The sequence below is a fragment of the Mobula hypostoma genome, chromosome 13 (genome assembly GCF_963921235.1).
Source record: "Mobula hypostoma chromosome 13, sMobHyp1.1, whole genome shotgun sequence".
In the NCBI taxonomy this organism is placed as follows: domain Eukaryota; kingdom Metazoa; phylum Chordata; class Chondrichthyes; order Myliobatiformes; family Myliobatidae; genus Mobula; species Mobula hypostoma.
Genome location: NC_086109.1, coordinates 61,361,033 through 61,379,897, shown reverse-complemented (window position 1 = coordinate 61,379,897; position 18,865 = coordinate 61,361,033). Strand labels below are relative to the sequence as shown.

Sequence of the window (18,865 nt, the reverse complement as noted above, 5' to 3'; positions counted from 1 at the left end):
TGGAGAAACTCATTCGGCTGAGCAGCATCTGGAATGTTGACATTTCCAGTTGAGAGCTACAAAGAACCGATCAGGGTTTTGACCCGAAGCATCAACCACCCCTTTCTTCTCACAGCTGCACCTCAACTTGCTGAGTCCCTTCAGCAGATAGTTCGTTGTTCCCGGAGAGTGCGTGTAATTGATATTTGTAAGGAAATTGAATGGTTGTTTTCTGAGAGGCCCCTGTCATCACTGAAATAAGAAAAACGTGACCTTGAGCTCATTTAGTAAACATAGAACATAAAAATCTACAGCACTTTACAGGCCCTTCGGCCCACAATGTTGAACCTACCATGAAATCTACTCTAGAAACTGCCTAGAATTTCCCTACCGCATAGCCCTCTATTTTTCTAAGCTCCATGTACCTATCTAAGAGTCTCTTAAAAGACCCTATTGTATCCGCCTCCACCACCGTCACTGGCAGTGCATTCCACACACCCACCACTCTCTGTGTGAGAAACTTACCTCTGACATCCCCCTTGTACCTATTCCCAAGCACCTTAAACTGTGCCCCCCTGTGTTAGCCATTTCAGCCCTGGGAAAAAGCCTCTGACTATCCAAGCGAGCAATGCCACTCATCATTTTATGCACCTCTAGCAAGCATGGAGTAGGTGACAGAACAGAAATCTCTGAAAGGAAAAGAAGTTTTGCCTCTTTCCTCTCCCTTTGAGGAGTCAGTACTGTTGTATCCCTCAGTCCAGCTGAAGGCCTGGGTAGACCACACTGAAGGGTTTCAGCTGGACCTGCACAGGAGTGCAGGGCAGAATGACCTCTGTCTATGGATGATTGGGAATACTTGTTGCTCTGTGCGCTGCCCTTTGTCACACACAGATATCTCAAAGGATTCAGATTCCAAGGAGTGGTGGCTTCAGCTGGTTATTATTCACTTACTGCCTGCTTAGAGCAGGAATGAATGTCCTCCATCTCTGGCAGTGTCCGGGGCTTCCTTCTTGCTGCCTAAAGCTTCCTTTCAGTTTTCACTGCTGTCACCCTGGGTGCAGACTCAGGAATACCGTCACACTCAGAAGTAGAAGTCAGAGGGAGCGTACATCAAGGAGGCTAACTCCTACCTCCTCTAGTCGCTGGATGTCCGTGGCGGTGGCAACCACCTGCAGTGATTGGAGCCGGGGTAGAGGGGAAAGAAGCCAGGGGATCCCATAAAACCAGAGAGAGAATCAGCATGGAAGCAAGCCATTCAGCCCATTGAGTGAATGCTGACCATAAACCACCTGTCCACACTAATCCTATGTTCATGGCATTCTCCCCTTGTTCTGTCAACTCCCCCAGATTCTGTCTGTCACCTATACACAAGAGATATTCAGGGTGCACGGTAGCGTAGTGGTTAGCACAGCACTTCACAGTGCCGGTGACCCCGGTTCAGTTCCCACTGCTGCCTGTGAGGCATTTGTATGTTTTCCCCGTGATCGGGTGGGTTTCCTCCCCCAGTCCAAAGGTTCGTTGGTCATTATATAGTAAAATTATAAATACCAATTCAGCCGCCGACTGGAGCATCTGGAGGAAATGTGGGCGTCACAGAGAGATCATACAGACTGCACACAGACCGGTACCCAAGGTCCGCGTTCAGCCTAAGTTGCTGGCACTGTGAGACAGCAGCTCTCCTGTCTGGGGCCTATACTTCAGGCATGGGGTAGTTCAGAAAGCAGCAAGAACTGTCCGAGTGAAAAAGTGTCACATGAGCTTCCCAGGGTCGCCCCTCACGATGGTCAGTGGCTGCACCTGCTTGGGTGGCAGGAGCCAGTGTATTGTTTTTAAATTCCTTTTTCAGGATGCCAGTGTCACAGTCAGGGCTGGCAATTAGTGCCCATCTCTATATGTGTCCTTGGGCAGAAGGGTTTGCTTCACCTCTTCAGTAATCACACTATGTATCAATCTGAGCTCCACCCCAGAGAGGCAGAGGTGAGCCAGGCATGTTTTTACAATAGTGAGGTGCATGGTCATTATTACTTAAATATTTTTATTTATTGTGATACGACATGGAATAGGTTCTTCGAGCCCAGCTGCGCAGCAAGTCCCAATTAAACCCTAGCCTCTCCATCCACCTTTGCACACTGGCTCAAGGAGATGTTGTCTATTATACAAATGGAAAGACTGCATCTGCACAAACCCAATACACAGAATATATTTGAGAGAATATGGGGACCCTTACTGGCTCAGTGTCATATTACCTCACACACATAGTGACCTTGACCTGTCTAGTCTCATGAGTGGGTGTGCTGCCTAACCGGATTTCTTTATTCATTTTACTTTACGTTGCTTCCGTGATGTCACTGTTGTGTCAACTCTTTATCTGAAAGTTTATTTATGTAATCTTGTAAATTGTCTGGCAGCCTTTTTGTTTTTGTTTTATTCTTGATTTGTTTTGTCTGTGATCCACCTAGAGCTGTATTTTCTTTGTATTGTTTTGTACATCCTCAATATATTTTGTCTTTGTAAAACTGAAAATCGTAAATAAAGTGTTTTTTAAAAAACCCTAGCCTAATCACAGGACAATTCTACAATGACCAATTAACCGACCAACTGGTCTTTGGACGGTTGGAGGAAACCGGAGCACCCAGAGGAAACCCACGCGGTCCTTACAGGCAGTGGCGGGAATGGAACCCGGGTTGCTGGTACTGTAAAACGTTGCGCTAACCGCTACGCTACCATGCAGCCTCAAGAAGTGAATTCTTCATTCACTTTCACTGACTGGGGTGTCAGCACTTGTAATTCCCCTTGCATCAAGGTAATTGGCAAGACTGATCCAGTGAAGTGAAGACTGAAGGACTTGGCCCTTCCTTCATTCCATCCAGCTGTTTACCCTTATTTCTGGACAAGAACCAATGACAAGGTTCTACGTAGGGAGTTCAGGGAGTTAGGTGCTAAGTTAAAGGACAGGATTGTGATCTCAGGATTGCTACCCATGCCACGTGATAATGAGGCCAGAACTATGAAGATTATACAGTTTACTACGTGGCTAAGGAGTTGGTGTAGCAGGGAGGGCATAAGATTTTTGGATCATTGGGCTCTCTTCCAAGGAAGGTAGGACCTGTACAAAAGGGACTGTTTGCACCTGAACTGGAGGGGAACTAATATCCTAGCCGGAAGGTTTGTTAATGCTACACGGTGGGGTTTAAACTAGAGTTGCAGGGGGTTGGGAACGAGAGGTAATGTTGCAGCTATATAGGTCCCTGGTCAGACCCCACTTGGAGTACTGTGCTCAATTCTGGTCGCCTTATTACAGGATGTGGAAACCATAGAAAAGGTGCAGAGGAGATTTACAGGGATGTTGCCTGGATTGGGGAGTATGCCTTATGAGAATAGATTGAAATTGGCCTTTTCTCCTTGGAGCAACAGAGGATGAGAGGTGACCTGATAGAGGTGTATAAGATAACAAGAGGCATTGATTGTGTGAATAGTCAGAGGCTTTTTCCCAGGGCTGAAATGGTTGCCACAAGAGGACACAGGTTTAAGGTGCTGGGGAGTAGGTACAAAGGAGATGTCAGGGGTAAGTTTTTTACTCAGAGAGTGGTGAGTGCGTGGAATGGGCTGCCGGCAACGGTGGTGGAGGCAGATACGATAGGGTCTTTTAAGAAGAGACTTTTTGATAGGTACATGGAGCTTAGAAAAATAAGTAAGCAGAGTAATTTCTAAAGTAGTGACATGTCCAGCACAACTCTGTGGGCCGAAGGGCCTGTATTGTGCTGTAGGTTTTCTATGTTTCCATGAGAGTACCAGAACAATTTGTGGAGGCAGATGTTGGTAAGACCTCAGACAAAGTTAGGAATCAAAAGGTTGAACATGGTGTGACTAGTGTCCTGAGCTGCCTATATTCCAATGTAAGAAGTATCATAGGAAAAACAGATAATGGTGCTGAAGATGAGGTAGCTGGTTTACAAACAGAGGCAATATGTAGTGAGGAGAGGCTGTTGATAGGGCAAAATTGCAGTCAACTGGATGAGGTGCAAAATTGAAAAGGGTGAATACAAGACTGAAGGTGTTGTATTTGAGTGCGCAGTGTCACGGAGTAAGATAGATGAACTTGTAGCACAGTTGCCGATCGGCAGGTATAATGTTGTAAGCATCACTGAATCACGGCTGAAAGAAGATTTTAGCTGGGGGCTTAATGTCCAAGAATACGCATTGTATTGAAAGTACAGTCAGGAAGGCAAAGGGGCAGTATTACCCTATTGGTAAAAAATGAAATCAAATCATTAGTAAGAGGTGACTTAGGGTCGGAAGGTATTGAATGTTGTTGTTTAGAGCCAAGGAACTGCAAGACTGAAAAGACCCTGATGGGAGATGTATACAGACCCCCAAGCAGTAGTAAGGATGTAGCCAGCAAATTACAATGGGAGATAGAAAATGCATGCCAAAAGGGCAATGTTACAATGGTCATGGGAGATTACAATATGCAGGTAGATCGGGAAAATCTAATTTGGTGCTGGGTTACAGGAGGGGACATTTCTAGAGTGCCTACGAGACGGCTTTTAGGAGCAGCTCATGGTTGAGCTCACGAGGGGATCAGCTATTCTGGATTGTGTGTTGTGTAATGAACCAGAATTGTTTAGAGAGCTCAAGTTTAAAAAAAAAACCCTTGGGGGCAAGTGATCACAATATGATCAAATTCACCCTGACGTTTGAGAAGGAGAAGCTAAAGTCAGATGTATCAGTATTACAGTGAAGTCAAGAGAATTGCAGAGGCATGAGAGAGGAATTGGCCAGAATTGATTGGAAAAGAACATTGGTGGGGATGACAGCAGAGCAGAAATGGCTGGAATTTCTGGAAGCAATTCAGAAGACATATGATATATACATCCCAAAGAAGAATTAGTATTCTAAAGGACGCTAACAAGAGAAGTCAAAGCCAACATAAAAGCCAAATGGAGCAAAATTTTGTGGGAAGTTAGTGGATTAGGAAGCCTTTAAAAACCAACAGAAGGCAACCAAAAAAGTCATTAAGTTGGTAAAGATGGAATATGAAAGTAAGTTAGCCAACAATATTAAAGAGGATATCAAAAGTTTCTTCAGATGCATAAAGTGTAAAAGAGAGGCAAGAGTGGATGTTGGACTGCTGGAAAATGACGCTGGAGAGATAGTAATAGAGGATAATGAAATGGTAGATGAACTGAAAAAGTACTTTACATCCATCTTCATGATGGAAGATACTAGGAGTACAGTAGAAGCTCCAGGTGTCAGGAGTCATGAAATTTATGAAGTTATCATTACCAGAGAGAAGGTTCTTGGGGAAACTGAAAGATCTGAAGATAGATAAAGTCACCTGGACTAGATGCTGTACACTCCAGAGTTCTGAAAGATGTGGCTAAAGAGATCGTCGAGGCATTAGTAATAATCTTTCAAGAGTTACTAGATTGTGGAATGGCTGATTGGCAGAAGACAAAGTTAGGGAATAAAGGGAGCCTTTTCTGGCTGGCTCCCAGTGACTAGTGATGTTCCACAGGAGTCTCTGTTGGGGCCAATTCTTTTTGCGATACACATCAGTGATTTGGATGATGGAATTGATGGCTTTGTTGCAAAGCTCTGAGACGATATGAAGGTAGGTGGAAGGGCAGGTAGTTTTGAGGAAGTAGAGGGGCCCGAGCAGGCCAGACAGATTAGGAGAACGGGCAAAAAAACAGCAAATGGAATAGTGGTGGAAAGTGTATGGTCATGCACTTTGGTAGAAGAAATTAAAGTGTTGCCTATTTTTGTAAATGGAGAGAAAATACAAAAATCTGAGGCACAAAGCGACCTGGGAATCCCTGTGCAGAATTCCCTAAAGGTTAATTTGCAGGCTGAGTCAGTGGTGAGGAAGGCAAATGCAACGCTAGCATTCATTTCAAGGGGACTAGAATATAAAATCAGGGATGTAATGTTGAGACTTTATCAAGCATTGGTGAGGCCTCACTCGGAGTATTGTGAGCAGTTTTGGGCCCCTTATCTTAGAGAGGATGTGGTGAAGCTGGAGAGGGTTCAAAGGAGGTTTGCGAAAATGATTTCAGGATTGAATGGTTTGTCACAAGAAGAGCATTTGATGGTTCTGGGCATGTATTCACTAAGATATAGAAGAATGAGGGGTGACCTCATTGAAATCTATTGAATGTGATGTGGATGTGAAGAGGATGTTTCCAATGGTGGTAGATTCTAAGACCAGAGGACACAGCCCCAGAATAGGGGGGGGTGTTCTTTTATAACGGAGATGAGGAATTTCTTCAGCCAGAGAGTGGTGAATCTGTGGAATTCTTTGTCACAGGCAGCTGTAGAGGCCATATCTTATGTATGTTTAAGGCGGATGTTGATAGATTCTTGATTGGTCAGGGCAGGAAGGGATACGGGGAGAAGGCAGGAGATTGGGGCTGAGAAGAAAATTGGATCAGCCATGCTGAAATGGCGGAACAGACTCAATGGGCCGAATGGTCTAATTGTGCTCCAGTATCTTGTAGGCTGAGACTGGAGGAGTGCGAACCTCTACGCTACCCAGCTGAATTTAAAATCCGCATCTGCCACTGGAGAGGTTTGGACCCGTGCCCCCTGGATGACCAGTGTTGTACATTAACCTGTGTACGAGTATGATGTTTCTGAAGACTCTCTAGGATTGGGAGCTTTGCCGAATGGGGTGCCTGCCACCGGTCCCGAGATCTCCGACCCATTCCGAATGTTATAGCGGGGCTGGAGTGAAGCCTGCAGTAACGGAGTGCTGGTGCTTGACGTGATCTGGAAGCGGGGAGAGTCTGATCTGGGGGAACGTGTCTGCAGAAGATTGCGTATCTTTGCCAATATTGATGTTTAAAACCTTAGCCCCACTCTCCCCCATAGAAAATGAGAGCATCCCATTGACTGTACCCACTTTCCCCCTGATTGACTGACAAATGGCCTGCACATTGGTGCACGTTTTCCCAGCCACTCTCTACCTGAGCACAGGCACCAGTAATCCTGTCACTCCACATCTGATGTGGCATGGGGGTTACCGTCCAAGCACTCTTCACAGCAGGAAATGCCTGACCTAATTGCTGGAGTGCTACAATTCAGCTGGAATGCCACGGCGTTGAATTCAACGCAGGAAAGCATCGTTTTTCCAAGGCAGGGCAGAGAAAAGCAATGCTTTATTGAAGGATTTCTGGACAAGTTTGTTTTGAGCCGATCTTTGCTGTAGGCAATGGAAACTGGATCATGGGATGTCATGGAGTGTTTGAAAGAGTGTATGCCTCACTGCTCTGACTGTAATGCAGAGGGGCACGATGCACTGTGTCAATTTCGCTGCAGAGGATGGTGGATTTACCCAAACCCATCCACCACTTTACCACATTGCCAGTGTTTTCAGAACTGACTGTTCTTCGGTTGTTCATAAATAAGCATCTGAAATTAAAAGTTTGAATAAACATAACCTGCCTTTTTATTAACTCAGTATGCCTCATCCAAGTAAATTTCTATAGATCTTTATTTGTGCTGCTTGGAGTATGTTATGAAAGGCTCTCTGGCCAGTGGTTTTGAAAGTACAAGAAATTATTCACAGCAACTTGGCTTGAGTTTGTTTTTATTTTGAAACCAAAAAAGCATAAATATTAATATTGCATTTTTTTGTCTATGCTGAGTATTTAGCAACCTCTATCTGTGTTGTTGATCTCTCTTGAAATCGAACACAATGTTCCATAGAGTCTCTGAAGACCTATCTCTGCTGCCCAGTGGTACAAACCAAGTGGCTCACATTGCTGCAATATGACGCGTGGTTCTTCATTGCTTTAGAAGATGCACTGATGGACCCTTGCAGAGTGATTAGAATGGCGTTGGGGATGAGAGGCTTTGTTTACGCAGACAAGCATTACAAACAGTGTTGTTCACATGAGGGCAGAGCAATTTTAGGTGGGGTTCAGTCTAGTTGTTTAAGGTCTAGAGAGGGTCTGTTCCTTGTAGAAGCATCAGTAATCAGTGGACAGATTTATCGGCAGACAAATCAGAGGAAAAGTAACTCTCGTAGCTACAAGATCTGCAACGTAAGGGTCGGCACAAAATTGTGGCCGAAGGGCCTGTACTGTGTTGTACTATTCTATATGTTCTATGTAACACAGGGTCAATATTAACTTATAGATTTGTGCTGGAGAGGTACCCAAGGCTAGGGGAGAGAGAGCATTATGAAGAGTGGGCCTTGAGGCCTAATAGCCAAATGGATGTCTGTCTGCAGCAAATCTTCATTTTTTCCACACTTTATTTTTCCTCACTTTATTACCAGATTTATCCTCTTCCCCCCAGTCAGCCCATAGCAGGTACATTTTACTCTAACACATTCGGCTGGGGGACCAATCCTGCCGTGTCATTTGAATGATAAATGTCACTAACACCCCAAAACACTGTCCTGTCAGGCAGCCCACGACACACTGTCCTGTCAGGTGTCTCACAACACACTGCCCTGTCAGGCAGCCCACAACACACTGCCCTGTCAGGTGTCTCACAACACACTGCCCTGTCAGGCAGCCCACTACACACTGTCCTGTCAGGCACCCCACGACACACTGTCCTGTCAGGCAGCCCACAACACACTGTCCTGTCAGGCGTTTCACAACACACTGTCCTGTCAGGCAGCCCACGACACACTGTCCTGTCAGGTGTTTCACAACACACTGTCCTGTCAGGCAGCCCACGACACACTGTCCTGTCAGGTGTTTCACTACACACTGTCCTGTCAGGCAGCCCACTACACACTGTCCTGTCAGGCAGCCCACTACACACTGTCCTGTCAGGCACCCCACGACACACTGTCCTGTCAGGTGTTTCACAACACACTGTCCTGTCAGGCAGCCCACGACACACTGTCCTGTCAGGTGTTTCACTACACACTGTCCTGTCAGGCAGCCCACGACACACTGTCCTGTCAGGCAGCCCACTACACACTGTCCTGTCAGGCACCCCACGACACACTGTCCTGTCAGGCACCCCACGACACACTGTCCTGTCAGGCAGCCCACTACACACTGTCCTGTCAGGCACCCCACGACACACTGTCCTGTCAGGCAGCCCACAACACACTGTCCTGTCAGGCGTTTCACAACACACTGTCCTGTCAGGCAGCCCACGACACACTGTCCTGTCATGTGTTTCACAACACACTGTCCTGTCAGGTGTTTCACTACACACTGTCCTGTCAGGCAGCCCACTACACACTGTCCTGTCAGGCACCCCACGACACACTGTCCTGTCAGGCACCCCACGACACACTGTCCTGTCAGGCAGCCCACAACACACTGTCCTGTCAGGTGTTTCACTACACACTGTCCTGTCAGGCAGCCCACTACACACTGTCCTGTCAGGCAGCCCACGACACACTGTCCTGTCAGGTGTTTCATAACACACTGTCCTGTCAGGCAGCCCACGACACACTGTCCTGTCAGGCAGCCCACAACACACTGTCCTGTCAGGCAGCCCACGACACACTGCCCTGTCAGGCAGCCCACGACACACTGTCCTGTCAGGCAGCCCACGACACACTGTCCTGTCAGGCGTTTCACAACACACTCTCCTGTCAGGCGTTTCACAGCACACTGTCCTGTCAGGAGTTTCACAACACACTATCCTGTCAGACAACCCACAACACACTATCCTGTTAGACTGTTCAGAACACACTGTCTGGATGTTCATAATTGGCTGTCTATTGGAATATCTGATCCCATCTTCATCTCTGCTCAGTTCACAAGAGGAAGGGAAAGTTTGGGTGTCAGAACTAAGGATGAGTTTTTCTCCCTCCATGTTATCTTTCTGTCTCCTTGGCTTTCTGAGTTCAATATTCACAGCAGGGTAACAATGCCTTGTGGTTTGTCCGTATCTGAGTCAATCAATCAGGTGGTTAAACTGAGCATTTTAAAGAAATGGTACCGTTCCTGTTGGTAGCAAGGGGTGGGGATGACCGTCTTGATTCGGGGAGTTCTTGCACAATTGATCACTGAAGTGTAGTAAACGGAGAGCGATCTCTAAGACAATATCTGTGCCAGAGAGAAAAATGCCTGAACTGATACCTGACAACAGTACAATATTAGGTGGCAGTCTGCAGAGTGGGAATGAGTGTTGTATTAAAGTGGATGTCATTATTCATAGACATCTGGAGCATTTATAAAGATCATGCACTGTGGTGCTGCTGAATAAGGCGGTTTCAAATAGTTGCAAATGAAAAGCAGATTGTCATAGAGAGAGAACGGGAAGTGCAAAATGGGAAAAGTATGAGCTAAATGTAAACTTTCTAGCAAAACTGAAAATTGCCAGTCAGGTTGAACATGGGGAATAGTGTAAAGAGAGAGAGACAACGGAGGGTGACTCTCCGAGAACTGTGCCTGCAGCTCCTTACTCTGGCTGCTGGGGTCCTGGGGGCTCACCAGTAAACACAGAGCACACGAGGCAGTTATTCTGAACTTGTCTATCCTGAGAACTGCATATTCTGGCCAACCTTTGGAAGAATCCGAAGACTAGAGAAGGTACAGAAAATAAGAACCTGAACAATTCCAAGGATGAGAAAGTTAGGCCTGGAGAAGCTGGGATTGTTCTCCTTGGATGGTGATGATTTGGTGAAGTGGGGTGAGAAATGGCAGCTGGAGATGAGCCGAGACAAACGTCAGAAAATGAATTTTGGGAGCACTGATGGGTCTGCTGCAAAGGGAAGTGTCGTAGGGAGTACTGAGGGACAAAGGGACCTGCCTCACAGCGCGTCCATACATCCTTGAAGGTAGATAACGTAGTTAGGGACTGTCAGTCAGTGATCAGCTAATTTAAGAAGGGCTAAGTAAAGAGACTAAAGCTGTGCGTAGTACTCAAAGTGTGATCTCGCCAACACTCTGCACAGTTACAGTAAGATTTACCCACTTCATTCAGCATACAGAACAACCACTTTCATCTGCCCTCCTCATTACATGCTGGACCTCTATGAGTTTTGTGTACAAGGCAGCCAGACCCTTTCGTACAGCTTCTCTGTCTTCCTGTTAAAGTGGATAACCTCACATTCCCCCAAGTTATACCCCATCTTCCAAACTTTTGACCATTCCGTTAACCCTCTGTGGACTACAGACCAGCTCAATTACAATTACATAGTAAAAGATCATACCATAATTTTTCAGAACACCAAACACGAATCATCTGTGATTGCATTGAAAATAATTTAATATTGCTATTTTTCCACACAATGCTGTGAGAGTGAATGTTATTCTATATATATTAAGTTTGTTGTAGTGATTTGTAAATTCTGTAAGGCCATGTCCCAATGGGGATTATCTGTACTTGCTTCTTCCTCACGAAATGCACCCACGTATACCTCAGCCCAACACCTAGACCAGACTGTCTAGTCCTAATGATCGATATACATGCTGAGAAGTAGATTTTATAAATTGATGTTCATCTTCTTTTATTGTGGATCAGGCTGTGGAAGCAAATTTCATAATTTAAAAATTATGTTGGGTAGGTCTTAAAGATTGGAGATTTACAGGCCAAAAGCATGGATATGAGATCGTGCTGAAAGATTCCATTAACACGGACCTTCCTTCCAGATACCGAGGAGTTACATCAACCTGCAGACTGCTATCCTGAGGGAACAGCAGAGAAGAAGTGATAACAATGAGGTCCAGTACTTAACTGACCAACAGCTGGAGGAGATTGTGCAGCAGACTCCTGAAAACGACATCAAAGACTTTGAAGACTTACAGACTGGTAATGTGTTGGTATTTTAAATCAATTTGAGAAGGTGGAGGGAGGGCAGCCAATAGCATTGGAGATCACTGTGTCTATCAGGAGTTTGTCCATTCTCCCTGTGACTGCATGGGTTTCCTCCACGTGCTCTGGTTTCCTCCCACATTCCAAAGATGTACTGTTAGGGTTAGTGAATTGTCGGCATCCTATATTGGCATGGGAAACATGGCGGCATTTGCCTCCAACGCGATCCTCGTATTCTGTTGGTCATTGATGCAAACAATGTATTTCACTGCGTGCTTCAATGTGTCTGTTGTCTATTTAATATCTCAGTATTATTTGTGTAATCTTGTATATGTATTGTTTGATTAAGCATTCATGCTCATTTAAATTAGGGGTCGCCAACCCGTCGATTGCGATCGACTGGTCGATCTTTGAGACTTTCCCAGTTGATCCCGAAGAAAAATCAAAAATAAATACACAAATACTATTGTAATGTGAGCATTATAAAAGTAAGTAATGCTAATTAGGATAACGGTAATATAGCAATATTTTCACTAAAAAGCTGTTTGTAAAGAGAGATTTTTTCCGGGTTGCGGGGGTTTAGTTCCGTTCTTTCTGCCCAGTGCGCTTGTGTGAAGTTTCCCCGCCATGCACCGCGTTTTCAGCGTAGCCTGTGCTGCATCAAAGTGACCAATCAGATTAGGTAAGTGTACAGACTGTCGCAAACATCAATATACGGCAATGTCCCCAACCTCCAGGCCACAAAGCATGCAGGGATACAGTGGTAGTCGGGATGCACACAGCACACCTTTAAGAAAAAAAGCCGAAATAAACCAGCTAATTAATTAGGTGCTGCCTGGCACGTAAATGTTGGCTCAGATCAGAGACAATGCAATCGGCAATCGCTCGTGATATCCTGATAGCATAGCGGAGGCTCCACAAAAGAAGGCGAAAACATACAAATTCCATCCAGAATGGGAAGAGGAATTTCTATTTACCTTGGTGAAAGACAAGTGTGTATGTATGTTGTGCCACCAAACACAAGCACTGACTAAAAGAGGGAATCTGGAGCGGCACCACAACACCAACCACCAGGAATTTAAAGACACCTACCCCCCAGAGAGCGCAATTCGTGCCTGGAAAGTTGAGCTGAAATCGGGGTTGAAGGCCCAGCAATCATTTTCCACAAAGCATGCTGCTCAAAATAAGGCTGCTATTGAAGCATCATTTCCTGTAAGTCACCTTTTGCTAAACACAAGAAGCCTTTTACAGATGGCGATTTATTTAAGGAAGCAATGGTCATTACCGCAGAGACTGTTTTAATGAATTTAAAAACAAAAACGGCGTCACAACCACAATACATAATATACTGCTAGGCCCTGCAACAGTGACAAGGAGGGTAGAGTCACCGTCAGAGGATGTGGATATTTTTCACTACAGTTCGATGAATCCCTGAATGTAATGCAAACAGCTCAGCTTGTTGTATTTGTCAGAATGGCTTTCCAGGATTTTACAACAAATGAGGACTTCCTCACTCATTTGCAATTAAAGGAAAGAACGAGAGGTGAGGATATTTACAATGAGTTTAAAAAAATATGTCCGTGAAAATTACATCCCCATTCATAAACTGGTGGCAATTACTACTGATGGGGCCGAGCAATGCGCAGTGTGTGCGTTAGTTTTATAGCTCTGAAAGTCAGTGCCTACTTCGGGTCAATTTATCTGTGTGAAATTGCATTTTCACAGATGAAAATTATTAAATCTAAGTACAGGAGCTGACTTACTGACAGACATCTCACTAGGGTTGCCAACTTTCTCACTCCCAAATAACGGACAAAAGTAGCAGTCAAATCCCAGGACATTTGTGTTTACCCCGAAAAGACTACAATGACCATGAAGCCTTGCGCGGGCACCTGCGTGCGCATGCGCGTACGTGCCCATTTTTTTACCCCACGAATTGGTTTTGGTTTAATCTTCATTATTTCTACTTTATATAGGCTGTGTATTTATCATATCATTCCTGCTTTTACTATATGTTAGTGTTATTTTAGGTTTTATGTGTTATTTGGTATGATTTGGTAGGTTATTTTTTTGGGTCTGGGAACGCTCAAAATTTTTTTCCATATAGATTGCTTCTTCGGCGTAAAGCATTTCGGCACGAAAGGTTTCATAGGAATGCTCTACCTTAGCGGGGGGAATACGGGACAGTTGGCAACCCTACACCTCACTGGCTGTCTGTAGTTATGAGCCAAATTTCAGGGAACTAGCAGAAAGTATTCAGCCCCAGTCATCACACTGAGTGCAACAGTCAATTTTTATTCATTTATTTTTCGTGCTGAAATAAAATTAAATAGTGAAACTTAGAATTAAAGGTGTGAAATATTGTAATATTCTTAAAGAAAGACAGCTATGGCCTGTTTGATATGCTAGTTACAGTGTTTTCTTGTTTGAATTAATTTGAAAGTTTGACAAAGGTATTTTGTGTAATTCAAATACAATTCGCCCAAATAAAAGGCCTAAAATTGGAAGTACAATCTGAGCTGTTTTTTCTCTGAACAATTTAGTAGGTAGATCTTGCCTTTCACTGAGGTCGAGGTAGGGGATCTTGGGCTTAAAAAGGTTGGTGACCACTAATTTAAATAATTCATTACAGGTTATATTTAAAAATACATGAATTGCATACATCATCACACTACCAGGTGATTATGCACATCTTGCTTAAAGTAAAGAATGAAGTTAGACTCAAGTTTTAGATTCCTGTGTCTTCCCTTTACTTAGTTTAATGCTTTGGAGTTACAAAATATAACAGCAATGACAAGGTGTTTTTAAAATGAATGAGATGGCTTCTGACCTATTGAAGCACAGTAGAAATGTTTGAGTTTTTTAAGGAGTGCAGCAAAAAATGGAGAGTAAAAAGACAGCGCAGCAAGTGCAAAGACAGTCAAATTTTTATTTAAAAACAGCAGAAAATGTAAGAATTCACAGGTTCATTAACAGTGAGTACTGGGTGATAATCACAAAAAAGAGCAGAATGTTTGGGGTGTTGGCTACATCAGGAAGATAGGTGTATTTGATTGCTCAACAGGTAACTGGTTCATGTACGCTGAGCTAATTGAACAATATTTTGAAGCAAGTTAAATAGCCAATGAAAAATGAGTACCAATCTTGCTGAGTGCATTGGTTTTAAAGGCATACAGTTTGCTTCGAAGTTTAACTGCTTGATTCAAACCAGCTGAAAGGAGCTTTGCTGTTACTGTGGAAGTAATACAGGAACATTTGAACCAAAACCATTGGTGATTGCAGAATGCTTTAGATTTCATAGGTGGAATCAAAATGAAGGGGCGTCCATTTCAATATACGTGGCTTAACTGAAGAAGTTGTCTGAACATTGTCAGTTCTGTAATGGGCTTAGTAATGCACTGAGAGATGGTTTAGTTTCTGGAATCTTACAAGAAATTATTCAAAAATGGCTCCTAATTGAAGCATGGTTTACATTCAAAAGAGCAGTTGAATTGGCTGTATCAATAGAAACAGCAGGTAAAGACGCAATTGAGTTGCAGTCAAAATGAAAGTGAGCGTGAAGAAAATTGTACCATCTAAACAGAAACCTGCATAGCTGAACAAATTGTGTTGCCATTGTTGCAGAGGCTCACATACACCAGACCAATGCAGATTTAAAGGAGAAACTTGTAGAAAATGCAACAAAGTAGGACACATACAGGAGTATGTCAGGCAGACAAAAATAAATGGACTGTACAGGGAAGAGAGAGACCTAATAAGTCAAGGTGCAGTTTCAAAAGCAGTAGTCCAACTCAAAAATTTTTACAAGTAACATATCTGAGAAAGCTCTTGATGTGTTAATCTGGCAGATACTTGTGAAACGTGACTTGGCTTTAAGCTGGAAGAGAGTTCAAAGAGCTTCAGGAAAGTTGCAAGCATTTGGCTTCTGTGAGTGTAAAGAACCAGAATCTACTCTGTGTGCATTAAGGTTATTGCATGAACTTCACGTGGGAGATAAATAGCTGCTTGTAAAAGTGGATGCAAAGACCAAAGCCCAGCTGGATGAATGGGAGGCCAAAAAGAAAGGAGTCAATGGAGATACAAAAACAGAGAATTCGTCAGGTGATGTTCTGGATGAGGAAACCAAGAGGAGAGATCAGATCATAAAGGGAGCAATAGAAGAATGAACAAGAGAATACTCCAGTGAAGTAAATGGATCTTCCCAAGATCGAGATGCAAAAAAAAAAGAAGAGAAAGGAAGGAGAAGAAAGTTATCCAGAGCTATCAGCATCACTTCCTGCAGACTCAGGTTCAACTCCTACAACCACCACAGAGGAGGCCCCCAAACCTGAGATTGTTTCACAGCCACAAGTCTCACCTCTGAAGTAGAGTGACCCCCCCACACCTTGTCAGGAAAGATGTTATCCCACAAGAGTAAGAAATTCTCCAAAGTGCTTAAATCTTTAGGTCTGAATTGGACAATTTAAAAATTTACTATGCTGTGGGTGTTTGTGTATAGTAGTTGTATTATATAGTACAGTGGTCCCCAACTACCAGGCTGCGAGCATGTGCTACCGGGCCGCGAGGAAACGATATGATTTGGCGATATGAACCGATATGAGTCAGCTGCACCTTTCCTCATTCCCTGTCACGCCCACTGTTGAACTTGAACGCATGTGAAGTCCACAAGAATATTGTCAATATTAAACCGGTCCGCGGTGCGCAAAAGGTTGGGGACCCTTGATATAGTATACTATGTATCTAGTTGAGATGCATTCCCTATTGAGTTGGAGTTTATAGCTAAGCAGGGAGGAGCGTTATGTATTTAATATTTCAGTAATATTTACATAATCTTATATGCACATCATTTGTTTAAATCATTTATTACGGATTAAATGTAAAATATATGAGTTGCATACATCATCAGGCTACCATGAGATATGTACGCACCTCACTTAAAGTAAAGAACCAAGTTTGATCCACATTTCGGACTCCCAGTGTCTTCTGTTTAATTAGTTGAACGTCTTGGAGTAAGAAAACGTACAGTTTAGTTGTACATGCGAAAAATAAAGCTCATCGCTGTGTTTGAAGAGTCATAGGGATTTATAGCAGGGAGGCCGGGCTGACCATCAGTCACCTTCCTTTGCTGTAATCCGACCCTATCATCCCCACGTTTCTATCAACTCCCCTCAGATTCTACCACCAACTTTCACGCTGGGACAGTTTATCTACCGGCCTGTAATCCAACCCTATCATCCCCATGTTTCTATCAATTCTCCTCAGATTCTACCACTCACCTTCACGCCGGGACAGCTCACCTACTGACCGGCACATTTTTGGGATGTGGGAGGAAACCGGAGCATCCGCAGGGTACCCACTCAGTTACAGAGTATGCAAATTCCACACAGACAAGACCAGAAGTCAGGATTGAGCAGGGCCTCTGGTGCAGTGTGGCTGTGCCACTGTGCCTTCTGCTAAGTAAGAAACCCATGTGTATTCAATTCTACGCCTCCCTCAAGTTCTTTAATATTTTAAATATATTTCCTTCATTCTTTTTGAACAGCTACAAAATAAAATTCATTAAGTCCTCAAATTAAACCATTGACTTCTGACAAAAAGCATGCATTGCATGGAAGAAGTTGATAAAATATCACAAAGTTATCAAACTAAGATTATTCTCATTTATGTCTCTGTTTGCTTGGCAGCTCTTGGCTTCCTTATTGAGACAGGAGCACTGCTTCATTTCCCAGACACTAGCCATGGGCTTCGCAATCTATATTTCCTGCATCCGGTGTGGTTATCGGAGTGCTTGGAGAGAATTATTAACGTCAAAGCATCCCGCTCTTTTGCCACAAACGGAGTGATACAGGTGTCGGAACTAAGGAAACTACTTGACGGAACTGGCTTCACAAAGCAGACTGAGGAGCAATATTTCCAGTTCTTAGCCAAATTTGAGATTGCACTTCCAATTGCCAACAACAGGTAGATCGTTCTCATCATTGTGCAGACAATTAAAAATAAGTTTGTCGCCGGTAACATTGGTATAAATAAATTAGCCGCAAATTGATCATAGTTTGGGCTGGATTTCTAGCTTACCGAATCACCAGTGCTTTTGAATACATTTGTCTTCATTTTCAAATATTCATTTAAGTTGCAACATGAAATGTCAAGTTCTCACTTTATCATTTTTCATTTGCACTACGAGAAACTAATATGTGGGAAATAATTGTCTTTAAGGTTATGAAGTGTTTTTCTATATTAATACTTGATTAATGAAAATGCCAATTAATGCATTATGTTTTGATCATTAGTGGATGAATGAGCTAAGATTTGCAAAAGACATTTGATGATGTGCTGCATTAAAGGTTATTGTGGAAAGTAAATGGTGACATATTGGAATGGACAGATAATTGGCTGGCGAACAGAGGAGGCATAGATCAGTCTTTATCTGGTTGCCAAGATGTAATGGGTGATGTGCTGATGCTGGGGCCTCAGTTCTTTACAATTGGAATGCAGGATTTCAGTGAAGGCATATTGTTATATAGATATGGTTGCAAAATTTGCAAATGACAAAAATGCTAGCTGGGAAAATCAGCTGTGAAGAAGACATTAGGAGAAATCAAAGGGATATAGATAGGTTAAACAAGTGGGGGAAAATCTGGCAAATGAAGCATTATTGGAAATATGAAATTGTTTATATTGGCAGGAAAAATTTAGAATAAAAGAAGAATTTAGTCTTAGTGTTAAGATACTGCAGTGATCTGAGATGCAGAGGGACCCAGCTGCAGGATTTGCAAATGCAGTATGCAGTTAAGAAGTTAATTGGGGAAAGCAAACAGAATGTAATCAATTATTGCCAAAGGAATTACATACAAAGGGAGGGAGCCCCTGCTTCAGTTATAAAAGGGAATTTGTGAAAACACGTCTGAAAGAGTACATTGGTTTCTTAGTTAATTAAGAAAGAATGTTCAGGGACAGAGGTGGCAAACTAATGGCACACGTGCCCGAGCCACAAGCATTTTGTTGGCACACAGCATACAGTGCAGCTCCCTGATTCCATAATCCCCACCCATAAAAAGATGCATAATGATTATCTTTACTGCCATATGAAGCAGGAAATTTTTAATACTTTAATAATTTTTGAACGTTTTCTAAAATGCTTCATTTG

The 18,865-nt window shown here is 43.5% G+C and overlaps 1 protein-coding gene across 9 annotated transcripts in view; it reads left to right on the top strand.

Annotated features, from left to right (window-relative positions):
• lrrk1 (leucine-rich repeat kinase 1) overlaps nt 1–18,865 on the top strand; it is a 282,207-nt gene that overhangs the window by 214,694 nt on the left and 48,648 nt on the right. For all 9 annotated transcript variants that reach the window (XM_063065804.1, XM_063065802.1, XM_063065800.1 and 6 more), the window contains 2 exons: nt 11,556–11,715; nt 17,403–17,679. In XM_063065804.1, coding sequence (XP_062921874.1) covers nt 11,556–11,715; nt 17,403–17,679 — 437 coding nt within the window. The remainder of the gene's footprint in view (nt 1–11,555; nt 11,716–17,402; nt 17,680–18,865) is intronic.